This window comes from Mesoplodon densirostris, chromosome 8, assembly GCF_025265405.1.
Source record: "Mesoplodon densirostris isolate mMesDen1 chromosome 8, mMesDen1 primary haplotype, whole genome shotgun sequence".
Lineage (NCBI taxonomy): Eukaryota > Metazoa > Chordata > Mammalia > Artiodactyla > Ziphiidae > Mesoplodon > Mesoplodon densirostris.
In genome coordinates, this window is record NC_082668.1 from 24,403,577 (window position 1) to 24,423,787 (window position 20,211).

The 20,211-nt window shown below is 33.5% G+C and overlaps 1 protein-coding gene across 1 annotated transcript in view; it reads right to left on the bottom strand.

Moving 5' to 3' along the window:
- Nucleotides 1–20,211, bottom strand: part of SPAG16 (sperm associated antigen 16) — an 887,252-nt gene that overhangs the window by 825,122 nt on the left and 41,919 nt on the right. Inside the window, exons 6-8 of the mRNA XM_060106744.1 lie at nucleotides 17,173–17,280; nucleotides 10,605–10,722; nucleotides 5,975–6,044 (exon numbers count right to left, since the gene is read on the bottom strand). Coding sequence (XP_059962727.1) covers nucleotides 5,975–6,044; nucleotides 10,605–10,722; nucleotides 17,173–17,280 — 296 coding nt within the window. The remainder of the gene's footprint in view (nucleotides 1–5,974; nucleotides 6,045–10,604; nucleotides 10,723–17,172; nucleotides 17,281–20,211) is intronic.

Sequence of the window (20,211 nt, forward strand, 5' to 3'; positions counted from 1 at the left end):
TTCATGAAAGAAATAAAATAAAAAGCAAGAAACAAACAAATAAAATGGTAAGGATAAATGAAAGTAAAAAATCAAAAAGGGTTTGGTTTATATATGAGAATATGTATTTGTTCCACAGTCAAAATGAAATTACAGGAATTTACACTTTATAAAAATATTTTAGGAAAAAAACCAACATTTGCAAACAAAACATGAGAATACACACTGCATACTGTATGTGTAATTGAAAGAAAAGTAACACTTAATTATTTCTCAATGTACCAATAATAAACATGATTCCCACTCTCTATCAGATAAATATCACTTTATACAAAGATTTGAAGAATGAGAGACTCAAACATTGGGTCCTTGTCACATTCATAAAAGTGCATATAATTTTCAAATTCCACGTAGTGCTTCTTAATGTTTAGTAACACCTTGGCAAAGTCCATTTCTCCATCACAGGATCCTCATGCTTATCATCTAATGCTTGTTAATGAAAAGGCCTATAGTACTGACTGCTAGTATGCAGTTTCCCAAATTTTACTTGGGCACAGTCATTATATTAAGGAAGGTACAATTCCTTAGTAAACATCAAATAAACAAATTTTCACTTATAGAAATTATAGTTATTGTACTCCCAGTGCTAAATTTCACCCATTCAACCATTTCTTCATGTATGCACACATTCAATCAATGTTAACTGAACATGTTCAGGCCCCTGGTTAACTGTCAGATATGCATGAATATATTCATTTAACAAATACATAAATACCTATATTGTGCCAGTCCTTAACTCCATTAGAGATTAAACACAGCTGAAAAAAGAATTACTTAACTGAAAAAAATGTTTTGAAGAAATTATCCATAGTTTATGCCACAGAGATAAACAGAAAATATCTAAGAGATTAGGAAGCTAAAATGAGATCAAGAACACATCTAATTGGAATTCAAAAAAAGGTAACAGAGATAAAGGGAAAGAGGTTATATTTGAAATGATAATATATCTTTCTAAACTAGACCATATACTACATATAGGCATAAGAAATTGACACCTTGTAGCGAAATTCTGAGCAACAAAAAATACCCAATTTAAAAAGCAATTAATTAAACTAAAACCTTTGCTCTACTATATATGACATCTGTTTGTGATGCTGAAGTCAGCTTTCACAGTTTTTTACTTCATAAAACATTTCTAATTTCTAGAAGTTCTTCCTGAATTCATAGTTTCCTATCATAAATTACAAGATATCATAAAATACAATTATATGTATTTTTATAACCTACTTTGGAAATAGATATCATTGTATTCAAATTGCAACCTCATATGAAATCAAACATTGGCTAACACAAACATAATAAAAACCAGCATACTGATAAACTTTTTAAGCTTATATAATTTGCACAAAAAAAGTTTTCTCTCATAATATGTAATACTAAAGTGCTTTCTGTGTAGTTTCTTGTAAATATTTGATACATATTACTTTCCGTAACAACACAGAAAAATGTAACAAAACTATCACTTCAAATATCTAGCTGATAATAATTCACTATTTCATAGTTTCTCCTAGGAATTTTGCTATTATTCTACATACCAGACAAGAGTAAATATAGAATTATAAACCCTTTTCAGGTAAGAAATTTGACTACTAAAATATTAATAGCAATTAGTAGCAATTATGGATAATTTTTAAAACACTTTATCATTTAAAATTTTTCTGTAATAAGCGCATCACTTTGATAGTCAAAACATATGGTACATTTAAAATCCTTTGATAACTACTCCAAGTGAGTCTAAGTTTTATCTTATTCCTTATTCCTTAAATTCAGATTAAATAACAATTAATTAGTCTTTTTCCCAAAGTTCAGAGTAAATGACAATCAAGTCATTGTTTCCTAACTACAGGGCGAATTACATTTAATCTGAAGAATTTCTACTGCCATACCAACTTCTGTTCAAAATGAATGAAAAACAGGTAGACAAATGACAGACAGATAAAATATTTTAAAAATTAAGCCAAAATGAGAAAATGAAAAGGGAAAGAGTTAAATATATTAAAATAATGGTGAAGGACAGCAGGATTTATGAAGAACCACCAGTTAACCAATAAACCAACTTCTTTTCAAAGTTGACTAAGTAAGGTTCTAGTTGATCAGCCAATCTGAGTAATAACAGAGATCACACAGCCAAATGCTGGCATGCCACAAGGAACTTAGGAAAAGGAACTGCAAGTCCTTTATCTAAAACTAGAAGGCATGTTTATAAGGAGCATAAAATTATTCAGTACAGAATTTAAGGAATAACTTTTATTCAGGTAATTGTGACTATGCAACTAAAAAAAAAAGAAAACCTGTTTTCTTCATGTTGGGCTTGAATTTATTTCTTTTGATCAAAAGTCACTTCAAAACATAACAGATAAAAATGTAATTACAAACTTGATCTTTAAAGTAACTTATAAATGTCAGTCTAGAAAAACATGTAATATATTCATTTATAAATTAGATTAAATACCAGGAGATAATTTCATAAAGGAGTTATCTATAAACCATTATTTTATGTTAATAGAGATCTCAAGGATAAATAAATAAAATCATAAACTCTTATAAGTAGAACGTAACATTTAGAGATTAACTGATGCAAGAATCAATTCAATGCACAGTTCAACCTTTATGCCATCTTATATTTATTGTTTTTCACAATCTTTATTCATTTTGAGAGTTAGAGTTCCTGAAATTATGGTAGTTTCACATCATCATATTTATATCTGATTGTACTCTTCTTAAAAGTTATATATATGTGAAAAAAATAATTTTTGATGTAAACAGAAATATATATTCTTTGAAAAAATGCAGTAAGGAAAAATGAAGAAATAATCACATTACACAAATAAAATTATGTAAACATTTTGGTGTTTCATATATTTAACAGACATGATCTTATACTACATGTTTTTATTTCTTAACATTAATATTTTAATATGAACATTTTTATGTGTGATTTTTAAAGAATTTCTAGTATTGTATGATCAACTATATTGAAACATTCACTTGTGATTAAAGATTAAGACTGCTTGTATAGTTTTGTTACTATAAATATGAGTGCAATAAACATCCTTGTGCATACTCTCTAGGCATCACTGAGCATAACTGATATTTCTTTAATATAAAATATTAGGAAAGGAACTACTGAATCGAGGCTGAGAAAAAGTTTTTGAATATGAGAATGCTACACATTTCTTTTAAGCCTTAATCAGAGAACACAATAAACAGTCATCTGGAAATACCAGAATGTTATTTTTACTAAAACTTCACCATTTTGCAGCCTCTCTATATTTTAGAGCTTCCCATCATTCTTTTCTAAGTCAACATTATTGAGGTATAATTTACATAAAATAAAATGCATACATTTTAAATGTAGAGTTGGGTAAGTTTGGACAAAGATAAGTAGGCATATAACCAACCACCTATATCTTCAAATCAAGATATAGATTTGCACTACCCCCCAAATTATTATTTTCTTATCCTTTACATACCTTACATACCTTATATAGCATTATTTTACAAGGCTATAATTTTAGTTTTTAACAGTCACTTTCCTTTTAAGAAAATTAAGAAGAGGAAATCTTAACATTTACATTAACCAGAATTTAACATTTCTAAATCTCTGTACAGTACTCAGCTCTGCAGATCAAAGTTTCTTTGGCTTACTTTTCTTTTGGCCCAAAGAAAATAGTTTAGCATTTCCTGTACTTTAGAATGGCTTGCAACAAAATCTCTCAGCTTCATTTGTATTGAAATGTTTATATTTCACTCTAATTTCTGAAAGATATTTTTATTGATTATAGAATTCTTAATTAAATTTTTCTACATTTTAAGGATGTCATTTCATTGTTTCTAGCCTCCAATATCTCTGATGAGAAATAAGCCTTTATTTGTATTATTGTTTCCCTGTAGGTAACGTGTTTTTTCTCTCTTGCTGATTTCAAGATTTTCTCACATAAATTTTGAGTATGATGCATCCAGGCATGATTTCTTTGTGTTTATAGTTAGTTGCTTTTTTTGGATCTGTGAGTATATGCTTTACATCAAGTTTGGAAAATTTTAGGTCATCTTTTGTTTAAATATTTTTATGCCCCATTCTCATTTTTTTTCCTTTGGGACTCCAATTAGTTGTATGTTAACCAGGCAAATTTTCCTTCATTTTTTTTTCTCTCTCTTCTTTAGAATAGATGATTTTTATTGATGGCTCTTAACATTCACTGACACTTCCATCATCTCCAATCTATTGTGAAGTATAAAATTTTGATTTTAGTTATTGTATTTTTCAGTAAGAGATTTCTATTTCCTTTTTTTTTTTTTGAGTTTCCATTTATCTGCCAAGATTCTCTACCACTTCATTTATAATGTAATATTTTCCTTTAAGTCCTTGATCATATTAAAACATAGTTGCTTTAGCAATTTTATCTGCTAAATCCAACACCTGGGCCATCCGAATATAGGTTTCCAATTATTGTTTTTGTCTTGATTGTGGATCACATTTTCCAATTTCTATAACATAACTAGAAAAATTTAATTATACACTGAGCAGTATGAAGGTAGATTATTAAAGACTCTGGACAATTATCTTCCTCTGAAAGGTACTGATTTCTGTTCTAGTAAGCAGTTTAATTTTTTGATGATCATCTTGAATTCCAGGCTTAATTTTATGCTCTGTTCAAGTGGATCCATGGAAAGCCCTAAATATTCCCCAAGTTTCTCTAACTTGGCAAAATTCAAACTCTAAACTCTGTTTCCCCTAGGAATTCTGTGTAAGCTTTCTTTTTGGTTTTATAGGGTGGGTACAGTATGGTTAATGTTAATATGGTGTCACCAAGGTGCTGAAGAGGTCTCTCCATCCAGGCCTGGCCAGAACGCCAATATATCCCATCATTGCTTGACAACTAGAAACCCTGGTCCCCTCTTTTTTGTTGTTTTGTTTTTCTGTTTTTTACTGGTTTTAATTTTTATTGGAGTATAGTTGATTTACAATGTTAATTTCAGGTGTACAGCAAAGTGAATCAGTTATATGTATACATATATCCACTCTTTTTTAGATTCTTTTCCCATATAGGCCATTACAGAGTACTGAGTAGAGTGCCCTGTGTCATACAGTAAGTCCTTATTAGTTATTTTATATACAGTAGTGTGTATATGTCAATCTCAATCTCCCAATTTATCGTCCCCCTCATACCCCCTGGTAACCATAAGTTTGTTTTCTACATCTGTAACTCTATTTGTGTTTTGCAGATAAGTTCATTTGTACCCTTTTTTTAGATTCCACATATAAGCAATATCAGATGGTATTTGTCTTTCTCTGACTTACTTCATTCAGTATGACAATCTCTAGAATAGCCAAAGGAATCTTGAGAAAGAAAAATGGAGCTGGAGGAATCAGGCTCCCTGACTTCAGACTTTACTACAAAGCTACAGTAATCAAAACAGTATGGTACTGGCACAAAACAGAAATATAAATCACTGGTCCCCTCTTAATCCTAAAGAGTCTTTTCTCTCTGGCAAGTATCAGGTAGTCTTGCATGTGTAGCCCAGCCATCGTCTAAGGACTCATAGTACACTCTCTCACAAACCGGGCCACTGTTCATTGCAGCACCCTCTTATCTGGTGCCCTTTCCTACAGATTCTAGATGCTTCAACAACTTATGAACTACAGTCTGCCTCTTCAGTTCAAACAGGGCTGCCATGCTCTTCTTGACCTCCATCGCCATAGAGTTTGGTTTGGAAATTTTCCCGGACAAAAAGTCATGATGATGGTGAAGCTCAACTTACAAATTTTCCTTCTATCATTTGCCTTCTGTGACTTGTGATGTTTTCCAATGCCTAAAAATAGTTGCCTCAAATATAGGGCTGAGAAGTCACCCTGTCAGCATTTTGAGTTCTGATAAGATAGAAAAATCACCAACCAATAATAAATTACAGTTTTATTATATTTCACTTTTACCTCTAATTTCAGGAGCATGGAAACTATGCCCTATTTCCATACACTTCAGTGTTTCTTGAAGTCCAGAAATCTAAAAAGTAAAATCCAAAGATATGAGATTCTATACTAAATAACTCAAAAAATGGGTTAAAATGCAATGTTTAAATATTGATTACAAAATATAGAAAACATTAATTTCTCTTGGATTAATTCCTATGTATTTTAAAAATTTAAACATTAATTGCAACAAAAGAAAACATAATTTTATTAAGTTTAAATTCAATTCCATGGCAAGTATTAAGTATCTATTATGGGTAAACACCTGAAACATTTATTTCACAGCATAGTTTCCTGAGACAACAATACTCGTTGCATACTTTTAATGATAATTATTCAGGTGTCTACTCTGAGAGAGTTTTCTCCTCTGTTGAAATTTCTTCACAACAGCCTAATTCATCTTTATGTCCATAAAAGATGAGGTAAGTATTACTTGGGAAGTAAAATATGAAGAGACTACTGTTATCCTAAAACTCTTAGCTCATTTTCCACCCACAAACTTACTCCTTGTTTTATTTAATTTGTTAGTTTGGTGGCATACCATTTACTGATATTTCCTGAACAACAGACTTAAATTAAAAATTCAACCTTAAAAAGCTATCTCATCCCTTAAATGATTATACCAACAGAAAATATCATCTATTTAATTATATACAGATACACACATTTTTCTACTATCATTGAGTAGCAACATTTCCTTATTAATGGAAAAGAGCAGATAATAATTTGTAATCTATGGATTAGTGCTCATGAAATGCCTGGGTGGGAAAAAAAAGTGAAAATGTTATATCTATTTTTGGATGCCAAATGGATTATAAAAGTTTTTAACGAATTTCTTATTTAGTTTAGTGTAAAATTTACATAAAAGTTGTAAATATGGTACAGAGAGTTCCTGTATACCCTGTTTCCCCTGTTAATGCCATGCATTACCATGGTACATCATCAGGCTCAACATCTAAACCAAATTTGGTTGGTGGTCCATCTATAGTTGCCCACAATAGTTCCTTTGTCCTTTGACATGCTCCATTATCGTATTGGGTATTTCCTTCCTCCCTTCCTTCCTTCCTTCCTTCCTTGTTTTCTTTTTTACATTATGAACATTTCCTACTCTCTAGTACAACATGATGCCCCAAATGCTCACCTGGGCTCATCTTGTATTTTCCTTGCCCAGACTACACTCAGCCACTTCTCCAAGGAGCACTAACTACTTCCTCTTATTGGAAAACAGTATTAGAAATTGATATTGGGCACTAGGTATACTTGTTGCTACTGCAGTGTCATTACTTCTAGACCCTCTCAGCAGACAGACCTAGAAATACATACATATATATGTAGGTATCTTTTAGAATTTATCCTAAATTGAACCCCATGATCCAAAAACGATAAAATGTAATCTATTATACATATATATACTAACAAATAAATTATGTTCTATCTTTTTTGAAACATGGGGCTCTAATTCGAATTTTGGACATTTTCAGTAATTTTGTAAAGCTGAAACTAATTAAATTATAGATGTTTCCATAAGACTTAAATAAATTTAAAAGTTGGGGACTTCCCTGGTGGCCCAGTGGTAAAGAATCCACCTTCCAATGCTTGGGACTCAGGTTTGATCCCCGGTTGGGGAACTAAGATCCCACATGCCTCGGGGCAACTAAGCCTGCATGCTGCAACCAGAGAGCCCACGCACTCTGCAGCCCGGGTGCCACAACCAGAGAGAAGCCCATGTGCCGCATCGAAGAGCCTGGGCGCCACAACGAAAGATGCTGCATGCTGCAAAAATGATCCTGCGTGTCGCAACTAAGACCTGACACAGCCCAAAATAAATTAAATAAATAAATAAAATAAAGATTTTTAAAAAATAAATAAAAGTTACATTGTTTATTATCTACCAAAAGAATTTGAAAACACATACTTATTAGATTTTTGTCATCTCACAGTATACTTTCACTCTTATATACAAACTAAATAGCATTAAAAATTCTAAAATCGAACCCTTCTTTATGCAAAGTATTTGAGAAGTCTATATGTTAAGAGAAACACAGTAAGCTAAATGGTCATTAAGATAAGGTTTTTAAGGAAATGATAAGGAAATGACAATGAATGAGAGTCAGGACAATGAGGTCCAGATGTTAAGGATCTCACAGAAGGCGTAGCAGAGGCTATGGAATAAGCAAGGTATATTAGGTTCACACTCAAAAGAACCACCCAGAACCATGTACCTAAACACCAGGAATATAACCAAACCAGTCACACTACACTAGAAAGTGAAGGCCGAAAGGATAGCATGTAGACTTCGGGCCAGTGGACAAATAAGGGTCTCTTGTACTAGGAGCCATCTGGGAAGAGTGAGAAGAAAAGGATGCTATTTGAAGACAGAAAATTAACACTGACAGATATGTTTTAGCTAAACAATCAGTTAATATAACATTCAAACACCCTGTGTTAAACTAAAAGAGACTGTTTTAACCCAGAAAGATCTGGATAGTCTTTAATAGCAGGTTATGTTTTAGTTTGCCTTCAGCAGGAGTAGGGGTTCAAAGACAAAATAAGTTGTAGATAATGAAGATACAGTTCTTTACACATCTGAATGGTAGTGTGTAAAATTCAACCCTTCCTCATAGAGAGAATGATTTTCATTTTTAAACATGTTTTCATTTTAGATACATATCAGTCATAAGGCAAGTCATTTTATCTTTGTTTAATGAATGAGAAAAGAGACATATATGTAAAGTTACCTGAATGTTCACATGGCTATTTTGTAGCACAGCTGGGACTGACTTCTATCACTCCTAATCCTTAGCTCTTGTAACAAAACCAGTGATGAGCAATCTGAAACCCAAAGACTGTATATGGCCTAAATATGTCCTTAATATGGCCTTTGATCTAACCTCATGTTAGAAATAGGGGAACTGATGGCCATTCCAGGAAGATAACTTAGCACTAATCACACTGATATTGACTGGAAGATCCAGTCCAGTGATAGATAGATGGCAAATGTAGAAATCAATAATCTGGAGGGGAGTGTAGGCACTTGCCATCATGGATGCCTGGAAGGCCCTGATATCCTTGAATATTGAAACTTAGTCTGAGTGGTCTGTCAGAGACGCCAAAGTATACGTGGTCACTTGGGAATGTATGGCCAGGGGACTGATGGATTCCTCCTGAGGGAAGAATAATAGGGAGATGAGCATGAAAACAGGGGGAAAAGGAGAGTAAGATGAGGAGCAAAAGTCTAAGTTGTTTTGTGGCAGGAAAAGAAGCAGGAGCAACCTGAATCTAGCTCACAGTGTTCCAGGTTGTAGAATTGTGTCTCTTGTTGGGAGGCTGTGGGGACAGGTTAGATGAAAAAGAGCAAAGAGATGAAATTCTGAAGGTTTGACAATACAGTACCATAAAAATGTGAACTATTATTAAACTATTTTTATGCAATATTACCATTAATGCAATTCATACATTCAAGAATACACAATTAAATTTCAAGCACAAAGAAACAAGGAGACAAGTGATGTTTTCATTTTAGTAGCTGAAGATTACACTCAAGAAAAGACAATATGCAATTGATTAAAGTTATGTCTTAATAAAATCATTCACACTTTTGTAACCATCGTGCAAGCTTCTGTAGCTTCTGAAAGTTTGACCAAAAATTAAAATCTCCAGAAAACAATAAAATAATGTTAAGTATAGTAGCAGTTTATATTTTATAATAAAGTGTTACATATTTTTAATGTGGCCAAGAAACATTTTGTTTTATTTTTCTTGAATTCTATACTAGAGATTCCTCACCACTACCCTAGGTCTAGGCTTATACAAAAACACTGCAAGAAGAATTAAAAAGGGTGTCAACAGCAAAAATGACTGAAAATTGGGTCAGTAACTAGGTGTTTCAAATATTCATTTGGGGGTGAATTTCATGGACTTTCTATTCATTATCCCATCTAAGTTTCACAACAATATTAAAAGATAGGTCATTGTGGTTATACTTTACGTATGAGAAGTCTGAGTTTAAAGTGTTTAGGTAAGGTCCAGGTTTATAGCTGTCAAAGTTGGCATTTAAAACCCAGTTTAAATATTGTTATGTTTTAATGGCTGAGTTTTTCTCTGTAACTATATTTTATTTTTTTTGTTTTTTTTTTTTTTTTTTTTTGCTGTACGCGGGCCTCTCACTGCTGTGGCCTCTCCCGTTGCGGAGCACAGGCTCCGGACACACAGGCTCCGCGGCCATGGCTCGCGGGCCCAGCCGCTCCGCGGCATGTGGGATCTTCCGGGATCGGGGCACGAACCCTAGTCCCCTGCATCGGCAGGCGGACTCTCAACCACTGCGCCACCAGGGAAGCCCTTTCTCTGTAACTATATTTTAATAATCTCCTAAAAAGTTATATTTTAATTAAATAATTTTAATTAAATAATAATCTTTGTAGTTTTAAAATGGATAAAATACTTCTGGATGTTTCCAAATTAATATTTTTTACAGCATGACAATTGGGGGAAATCTTTTAAAATTTAACTCAGAAACAAAACCAATATTTCTAATAATGTTATAAAAAATAAATGGTTAAAAATCATTTTCAGGTAGCTTGGATGGTCTCTTTACCTGTCCCACTGCTCTGTCTCTTTCCAAAGAGGTCAGCATTTTCTGCTTCAGTAAAGCGTGGTGCTTCTCATATAATACTCTTATAGTTGGTTCATAAGATGCGTAATGTAACTTCAACCTATGAAAAATAAAGGGCATCTTAAAGGGTAGTTGAGTTAGATCAGTGATTTCCATCTAACACCTAAATCTTTTTTCTATTTTTTTGCATTGGAATAAGAAATGAATTAACCATATAAAGGTCAACACAACAGAGCCAAGAAGTGCAAGAAGCATTATTTGGCATGCAATTTCCCTGCAACCTAGGTGGAGGTGGGAAAGTCACATTTCTCTTGAGTTAACTAGTTCTCTGTTTACTTTTGCTGTATTCAAGTATGCACCAAGAAGTTGCTGCTATTCATTGACAGAAAACAAAATTGCAGTTTCTTTAATTCAGAAACAATTTTCAAAAAGACAAGGGCTACAAACAATAGATGATTAAACAGAAAGGGTGTCATTCACATCAAAATTAAGGATGGTCTTGAAAACAAGTATGAATAACCTCATATTAAGAAAATTAAGTATAAAATATTTTGATATCTCAATTCATCTCAACATATGATATAAATTTTAAGAATCTGTTTAATTTGAAAATGCTTTCAAAATATTTTTTCATTTTTATGAAGTGTGATTTACATGGAGTGAAATACACAGATCTTAAGTATTACAGTTCAGAATTTTCATGCATGCCCAGGTAGTCCACATTGCTATCAAAATATAGAGTATTTCTAACATTTCAGGAGATTCTAGACCTTCATATACTTGGAATCATAGAACATGTTCTCTTCAGAAACTGGCTTATTTCACTCAGCATAATTTTTTTTTAGATCCTTCCATGTTGTTGTATATATCAGTAATTCATTCCTTTTTATTGTGAGTACTATTCCTTTGTATGTATATTGTACAATGTGTTTATCCAATATTATACTGATGAAGAACTGAGTTGTTTTCAGTTTGGGACTATTATGAATAAAGTTTCTATGAAAATTCTTATACAAGTCATATAAGATATTTTTGGTTATGTACCCTCATTTCTCTTAGAAACCATACCTAGGGGTTGAATTGCTGGGTCGTAATTTATACTTCCAACAGCAATATATGAGACTCCTGGTTACCACACCTCTTTGCCAACATTTGGTGATAATTAGTATATCTAGGGTTTGACAATTTTGTGTGTGTGTGTGTGCGTGTGTGTGGTACGCGGGCCTCTCACCGCTGTGGCCTCTCTCGCCGCGGAGCACAGGCTCCGGACGCGCAGGTCCAGCAGCCATGGCCCACAGGCCCAGCCGCTCCGCGGCACGTGGGCTCCTCCCGGACCGGGGCACGAACCCATGTCCCGCGCATCGACCGGCAGACTCCCAACCACTGCACCACCAGGGAACCCCCAGGGTTTGACAATTTTATTATCAGTTTTGTTATATTTTTATACAACCAATATATGATTTTGTTGAATTTTTCTTATGTTTATAACTTCGCTAGTTTATTGGTTTCTGATCTTCTTTTTCTTTCTTTGTATTTAATTGTTCTTTTTTGAGCTTCTAAGGTACAAGATTAGACCATTGGTTTAAATTTTTCTTCTTTTCTAATATAAGTTATCAATTTCACTTTATGCACTGCTTTGGCTGAATCCCACAAATTTTAATGTTACATTTTAAACCATTCAGTTCAAAATATTTTCTCATTTCCTTCTTTGATTCATGGGTGATTTAGAAATATGTTACTTAATTTCCAGTTATTTGGAAATTTTCCAGAGCTTTTTGTCATTGATTTTTAATTTAATTTGATTGAGGTCAGAAATACCTTGTACAGATATCAATTCTTCGAAATTTATAGAGATTTGTTTTATGGCTCAGCATACGACCTATTTTGGTGAGCATTCCATAGGCACTTGAAAAGTCCAAAGTATTGACAGAATTCAAGAAATGTCAATTATGCACAATTAATCTGTCCTGTCCTGTCAACTTGAGAATTTTTGCCTATTTTTCTAATAATTGCTACTAGAGGAATGTTAAAATCTCCAATTATAACTATGGAAATATCTATTTTTCCTTTCTGCTTTATCAGGTTTTGCTTCATATATTTTCAAGTCTTATATTAGAATCATGCATATTATATCTTTCTGATGAACTGACTCTCATCAATATGAAATGACTTCTTTTTCTCTGGTTCTCAGGATGTCCCTGACAATGTTGTTTCTGGAGCACTCCTCCTCAGGCCCTATGGGCTTGCAGAGGTGGCCCTCCTGCCCTAGAAAGAGCTAACACTTCAGCTGTGCTGCAAGCTGCTGCAGAGGTCTTTCGAAGTTCACGTTTAAGCTTTTTATAGGGCAAGTCTAAAATAGTTCCTTCTCCAAGACTAGAATAGCTCAGCTCCTATGGCAGGGTTTAGCAAGGGTCTTAACTGAGTGCTCAGAGTGTTCAGTGAGCTTTCTCCATTGTAGCTGGTCAGAACTCCTACATCTGCAATCTCTGGAATCTCCATTTGGCACACAGTTGCCCAGGATCTGTTCTTTGTAGGCTTCATGTTCTCTTACCATGTACTTCCACAACTTAGTATCTGGTCAAAGACTAAAAGCAAACACTACAGGTATTTCTCAAGTACCTTTTCATGTACCTCCCTCCTTTTGTGCACACTGTCCTGCAAATTCTAGCTCTCTCAGCAGCCCTGAACTCTGACCTCTGCCTCATCAGCTCGTCAAGACTACCATGGTCTGTTTGGGTCCCACCTTGTCATACTATTTTCTGAAAAGTGCCTCCAGACAGAAATCTGGGCTGATCATGCTGCTCACTTTGTGTATTTCCCTCCTCTTCGACATCCCAGTTCTACTCTAAAAACAACAACAAAAATTCTATCCAGTTTTGTAGTTCATTACAGTGGACAGCTAGTCCAGTACCAGCTGGAGAGTTAGCTTTATACCACTTATTCTTATATGACTCAAAGCAGAAGTCTCCCAAAATAATTTTACATTTGTTTTTATTAAAAAATTAAAATAGTAGTCCTCATTTTATAAAATATTTTCATGAATATATTTATGAAAGCCATTGATTTATAAATCATATTTCTCAAGATAATTTTGATTATAATTCATTGATGACAGTAATAAAACCTAAGCATTAAAGTTATGATATATATTTATATTATATTATATATAATAATATGTATTTTATATATATGTTATACTTAGTGTGTATTAATTTAGTCACACTCAGAAAAGCAAGAGAGAGTAATAAAATAAAAGATATAAGTAGTATATATAATTTCATTCCCTATTCTACTTAATGTACTTAGCATATATACATTTTGCTATATACTATACACTTCTAGGGATATTTATACATTTGTAAACACATATTCAGGTACAGAGTTATATACACAAAACATTGTGTGCTGAGTTTGTGAGCAATTGAAGTATAAACATTATTGATGATTTTGGCATCTACTTATTCATGAGACATGACTGGATTATCCTCTGTGCAAAGAATTAGCAACACATAAATACCAATAAGATATAACAAGGAAACAACATTAACAGAAATCTTCTGTTTAATCAGACTGAAGGAGTGTGACTGTTTTATAAATTCCATAAGAACCTCATAATTCATCGACTTATAAGTTCTAATTGTTAGTATTAAAAATTCTGAAAATAAGTACATTCATAATAAGTCACTCATGTTAAACAGGAAATTCTGAAAACTTGACAGGTAAAAGCAACAAATTACAAATTAGTTGAACAATTTAGAGAAAACATTAAGGTTAACATTTTGTGGTTTATGATAAAAAGACACATCATTGAAATATTTGGGTAAAATATGACACAGAGAACTCAGACCCTAACTTATACTGGAATCAAAAACCCTCTTCCCTATAGCTGATTTATTATGCAATGGTGCAATTACAAGAGAAGGTGTTCACTGCTGACTGATTAACTTCACTGGTGATTGATTAACTTCATGACTAGTTTTTTTGTGACTTTCAGGTCATCAATGAAATTTTGTTTTAGGTCCTTAGAAAAAATATATTAGTGATTTATCCAGATGGTTCAATGGAGACATTATTCTTACTGATTAAATATGGAAATAAAGGCTATCTGAATATACACTAAGTGTAGTTATATTCCAATGTAATGTGGATTTCTTCTGGGGCCCCTAAGGATTATAAAAAGTATAATCTGAAAATACTGAATTTTTACATGAAATAAATTATAATAGTATTCTCTTTAAACATTCTAGGAAATTTAACAAGCATGATATATTTTACACATAGGCTAGAAGTCTCAAAAAAATAATTTAAAACAAAAACTCAATTTACCATGAACAGAACATCAGCAACAGTGAAAAATCATATTTCAGCTGCCACAGCTGGATACAAAGGTGCTCTGAGACTGTCATCAACCCAAATAACTGAAGTACTGAAGCCTGCTTGTATCAGCACAGAGGGTGAGAATGGACTTAAACCTGAGATCTTTCCCATGAAGAACGTACTGTGATTCAAACTCACGTATGTGTATGTGTATATATGCACGCACACACACACACACACACACACACACACACACAACTACTAAAATACCTTTGGGCTTTTCCTCTGGGCAAATGGGTACCTCACCCTGATGAAGGCACAGCAATTAGTTATCTTTTTTTTTTTTTTTTTTTTTTTTTTTGCGGTACACGGCCCTCTCACTGTTGTGGCCTCTCCCATTGCGGAGCACAGGCTCTGGATGCGCAGGCTCAGCGGCCATGGCTCACGGGCCCAGCTGCTCCGCAGCATGTGGGATCCTCCCAGACCGGGGCACAAACCCGTGTCCCCTGCATCGGCAGGCGGACTCTCAACCACTGCGCCACCAGGGAAGCCCCAATTAGTTATCTTTGTACAAGAAAAAGCTTCGCTACCTTTATAGACTTCTACATGACTTCAGAAGAGCCACAGGCCTCTTTATTGTCCTGAGAGTAGAATAATTCCCAAATATAAAAGATATAAAATTAATTCCCAAATATTAAAATATAAAAATTTTTAAAACAAAATACAACATACAGTTCTAAAAAGAGACCTGTATAAAAATGCAAAAGGGAAATCTACATGAAATAGTATATATTTAGCACATACTTTCAATGTTAGGGTATGTGCAGAGTACTTACTATCTATTATGTTCCAGACACTATATTAGGTACTTTTCTTATGACAGTTTTTACAGATAAGAAACAGAATTACAATGAGCACACAAAGGTAAGTAGCGGAGCCAGGCTTCCAATGTTTAATTGACTCCAAATTCCAAGCTCTTTCCATTACATTGTACTACTTCTCAATTAATGTTTTTGTTAAGAAGAAAACAAATCATTTCAAAGATTTTTTTCTGAATTTTTCTGGACTTGGAACAATTTTATGAACAAAAAAATAATTTAGACCAAAATATGAAACCAAAAGCATTGATCAAAGGCAATGAATAAACACTCTCAAGGCCTTTTTTTCAAGTTAATGCAATCTCTCTTTCATTAAACTGGTGTTTGATTTCTATAGAGATTCAATTAAGAAAAATCAGAAAAGCGCTAACTTCTAATATATTGCTAAGTTAGAAGGTACATTGATTCTTTCGAGACAGCCTATAATTAAGAAATCATAATAGCCATAATGACCATAATCACAACTAAAGACAGCAATTATCCTGACCACCCCTAAGCTATGTTGTTCAATACAGTAGCCACTAGCCAAATGTGGCTATTTAAATTTAAACTGAAATTAATTAAAATTAAATAAAATCAGCAATTTAATTCATCAGTTGTACTAGCCACACTGAAAGTGCTTAGTAGAGGATGTGATGAATAGATACCATATGGGGGAGTGCAGATATAAAATATTTATAACATTACAGAAAGTTCTATTGGGCAGCACTGCCCTAGAACAAGCAAAGGAGAATTTTAGTTAGAGATTATAAATTTTTTTCTTACTTGGCGGGGAAGGGGGGGTCAGGGAGAGGAGGAGGGCAGAGGGAAGTGAATCTGAGTATCATTAGAGTAATTTCTAAAAGCCTTAGGATAAATTCAAGGTTATGCAGTATGTGGCGCACTCCACCTTGCCCTTGTCAAGCTGCTTCTGCACTTTGCTCTCCATTCTTACAATTTGGTGAATATGTCTTGTTCCTCCAGTGACTTGGTGCCTTTGCACAGGATGCTGACCCCACTCCCTCACTCTGTTAACTCATACTTTAGAATTCATTTCCTTTAGAAATAGGTCCCTGAACCATCTAACTCTCTAATCTGGTTGGGGTGACCACCTCTTGGCTTGCATAAATACAATGCAGTATATTTCACTATATTTCTGTTTAACTCCTCCCCCATCACACAACTTAATAGTCTCTGGGAACCTCAACAGCAAGGACCTAAACTTGCTCATCTTTGTATCAAACACATGGCACACAGTAGATGCTCAATAAATGCTGAATGAATAACTTTACCTGGAACCTTCTTCCATGGCCAAATGGCTTAACACAAATTAAATAGTTCTTTAATAAATATGCCAACAAATACTAGCAGCTTACCCTTTGAGGTCATTAATTAACTTGTCTTTCTCCTGGACTGTTCTCTTGTGGTGCATTCGATGAAAATCACGTTCTTTCTGAGTTTTCAGCAGATCTTCTCTAGCCTTGCTGAAAAATAAAAATAACAACTTTAAAAATCACTGCTAATTCTTTTCTGAAAAAAATTATTTACTTATCAGTTCAAATCCAGTACTAAGCAATTCAAAAGATTATTGAAAAGCAAATATTCCACTATAATTCTCATTGAAATATCCCAACCAACATAACATATATGGGGGTGGGGAATGAACAGGCTAAAACCTATAGTTTCAAAAATATCATTTATTCACGTTTCATTTAAATAAAGGAAAATTAAAGGTATGCTGCCACAATAACACATAATCCATCTATTTTCAAAGACAATTTGTTTATAAAATTGAAATACATATAAAATAGGATAATTCAAAATAATTACAAATAAAGAAAAAGACTTTACAAAATTTAATTCTGAACTTGCTTGAATATATGGTTAAGTGGGCTACTTAGTTCTGATAATCATAAAAAAGAAAGTGTATAAATTCTAGAAAACCAAGATTTCATTCTGGTAAGGCATGTGAAAAATATATACCACCTACAGATCATATTACTAAAATAATTGGTAACTTAATGAAAAAAGTCTTCAATATCAGTGTTGTGATACAGAAACATTCTTCAACTGGATATATCTTCTGTAGATCCCCGGCATAAAGCAAGCGAGACTATTCTTTCTCAGCCCAAGTCGTATGTGAAAAAATTAATGGGAATGTTTCCCCCACCTCTACAATGTAAGTTAGTTTCAATGTAATAATGTAAAATATAATTTATAATGTAAAAGTGGTTATCTACAGTCTTAGTTAACTGACAAAGTGCTACTGCACTGAGATTCTAACATTCTGAAAAATGGATGGTCTAAATTAGAGTACTGACAGCTCGCAAAAAGATCAGAATGGAATAAATCTGCCTCTCATATTTCAAAATTCAGATTATATGAAATAAATGCATACAATAGATTTCTGCTTTAGGAGCTATGTCAGAGCAATCATTGAGGAATGGTGGCTGGGATACTGCCAGAGCAGTGGTATGAGTTTAGGTTTTCAGACTTCTGATGACACATGTTATGAGTAGTGAGACTTCTTGCTGCAAGATCAAGCCACACATGGCATATGGTGAAAATGTCTTTTCCATTCTTCCAAGTTTCTTTCTTTCTCCCCTACCATCTCCCACTTATTGTGGATGACCTGTGTTGTTCTTCATTCTACTGTCAATGTTGTAGTTTTGACCACATGTAAATAAACATTGTGTCACAGTACTTCATGGTCTAACCATCTAACCCTCAACTTCATTTCCATGCCAACAATCTTGAAGGCACAAGAAAATGTTGATTAAAATATTGAGACTTGAAAAATCATCTGTGGAATATTCCAACTATTAGATAAACAGTTTATTCTTTCCAGGTTTTAACTCTGTGTGTATGTATGAGAGAAGATGGACCAAAAAACAGAGAGAACCCCTCTGCCACCAAAATGTGCCTAATGAGTGGAGAAGTGAGTGGAAAGGAGGAGAGAGTTTAAATAGAATGACTAGAAAAGATAAATGGCTGAGTTGGCAATTTGTTGTGAAAACACAAGAACATCACTTGAATTCATATTCACTTATAAGAAAAGTATGTAAAGTGTCTTATATATTATCTTGCACATAGAAAATATTCAATAAATATTACTGTAATCATCATCATCATCATATTACTATTTAGTATAATAGAACAGATATATTCAATTCCTCAAACACCTACATTTATCTACCTAAAATAGGGGGCATGCCAGTAGGTAAATATCCTCTAAGGGATCAGAAATATCAGGATACATGATTATTAGTAACACTGATCTTTATGTATATCTTTATAAAAGAAGTTAAACTTTATGAACATCTATTTTGAGTCTACTAAAACTCCAGTTTGAGTCTACAACAACTTGACGAATTATTTCATGGGCTTATCTTTTTTTTTTTTTTTTTTTTTTTTGCGGTATGCGGGCCTCTCACTGTTGTGGCCTCTCCCGTTGCGGAGCACAGGCTCCGGACGCGCAGGCTCAGCGGCCATGGCTCACGGGCCCAGCCGCTCCGCGGCATATGGGATCCTCCCAGACCGGGGCACGAACGCGCATCCCCTGCATCGGCAGGCGGACTCTCAACCACTTGCGCCACCAGGAAGGCCCTCATGGGCTTATCTTTTATTTATCTTATCTGAAATGTAAACCCATAATAGGTTAAATAAAACTTAGAAAAATAATATTGCGGTTTCTTAAGCAGAACCACAAATGTACAGCACTGCATCACCTCACTTTTTAAATATACACTTTAAGTCCTATTTGTACTCATCTCAGGAAAGAAAGCATAGGAATTGATTGAAGTATTGTACTTTATAAAGTGTTTCTGACCATTAAATTGGTTTTCAGAGACTTGCTTTCTGTTTTCACAAATGAAGTCTACTCAGTGAAACAATTTAAATTCATTTCATGGTGATACATCTCCTATTATGACCTTCCTGCTGCCCATTTGCTTAATAAAAGGAAAATAAAAGTTGTACTAAAAAATAAAGTTTGAAATATTCATATAAGCAATTAATATTTAAACTATATAGTATTTTCTCACTATATTAGTAGAGCATCGTTTTCTTTAAGAAACACTTTTGTTAAGACAGACACCAAATATATAAATTCTATTTCAAGTACAATGAAGTAAGTTATTCAGTGAAACATTCTATTTAGATTCGTATATCATAAAGAACACACTACTTAAATGCTTTTCCTTAATGAGATGGCAGAGCGACTAACTTCCCCATTTCAGGAAAGCAGCATATCAGAATATATAATTAAATTATAAAATATCAAGATACTCATATTTTTCATACTATAAAAGCACTGTCCCCAAAACTCCATGTTTAATGTACTAACATAATTTAATAATGTACTCTAAAAAATTATTTTTAACTGAATGCTCCAAGTAAAATAATTGTTATTAACT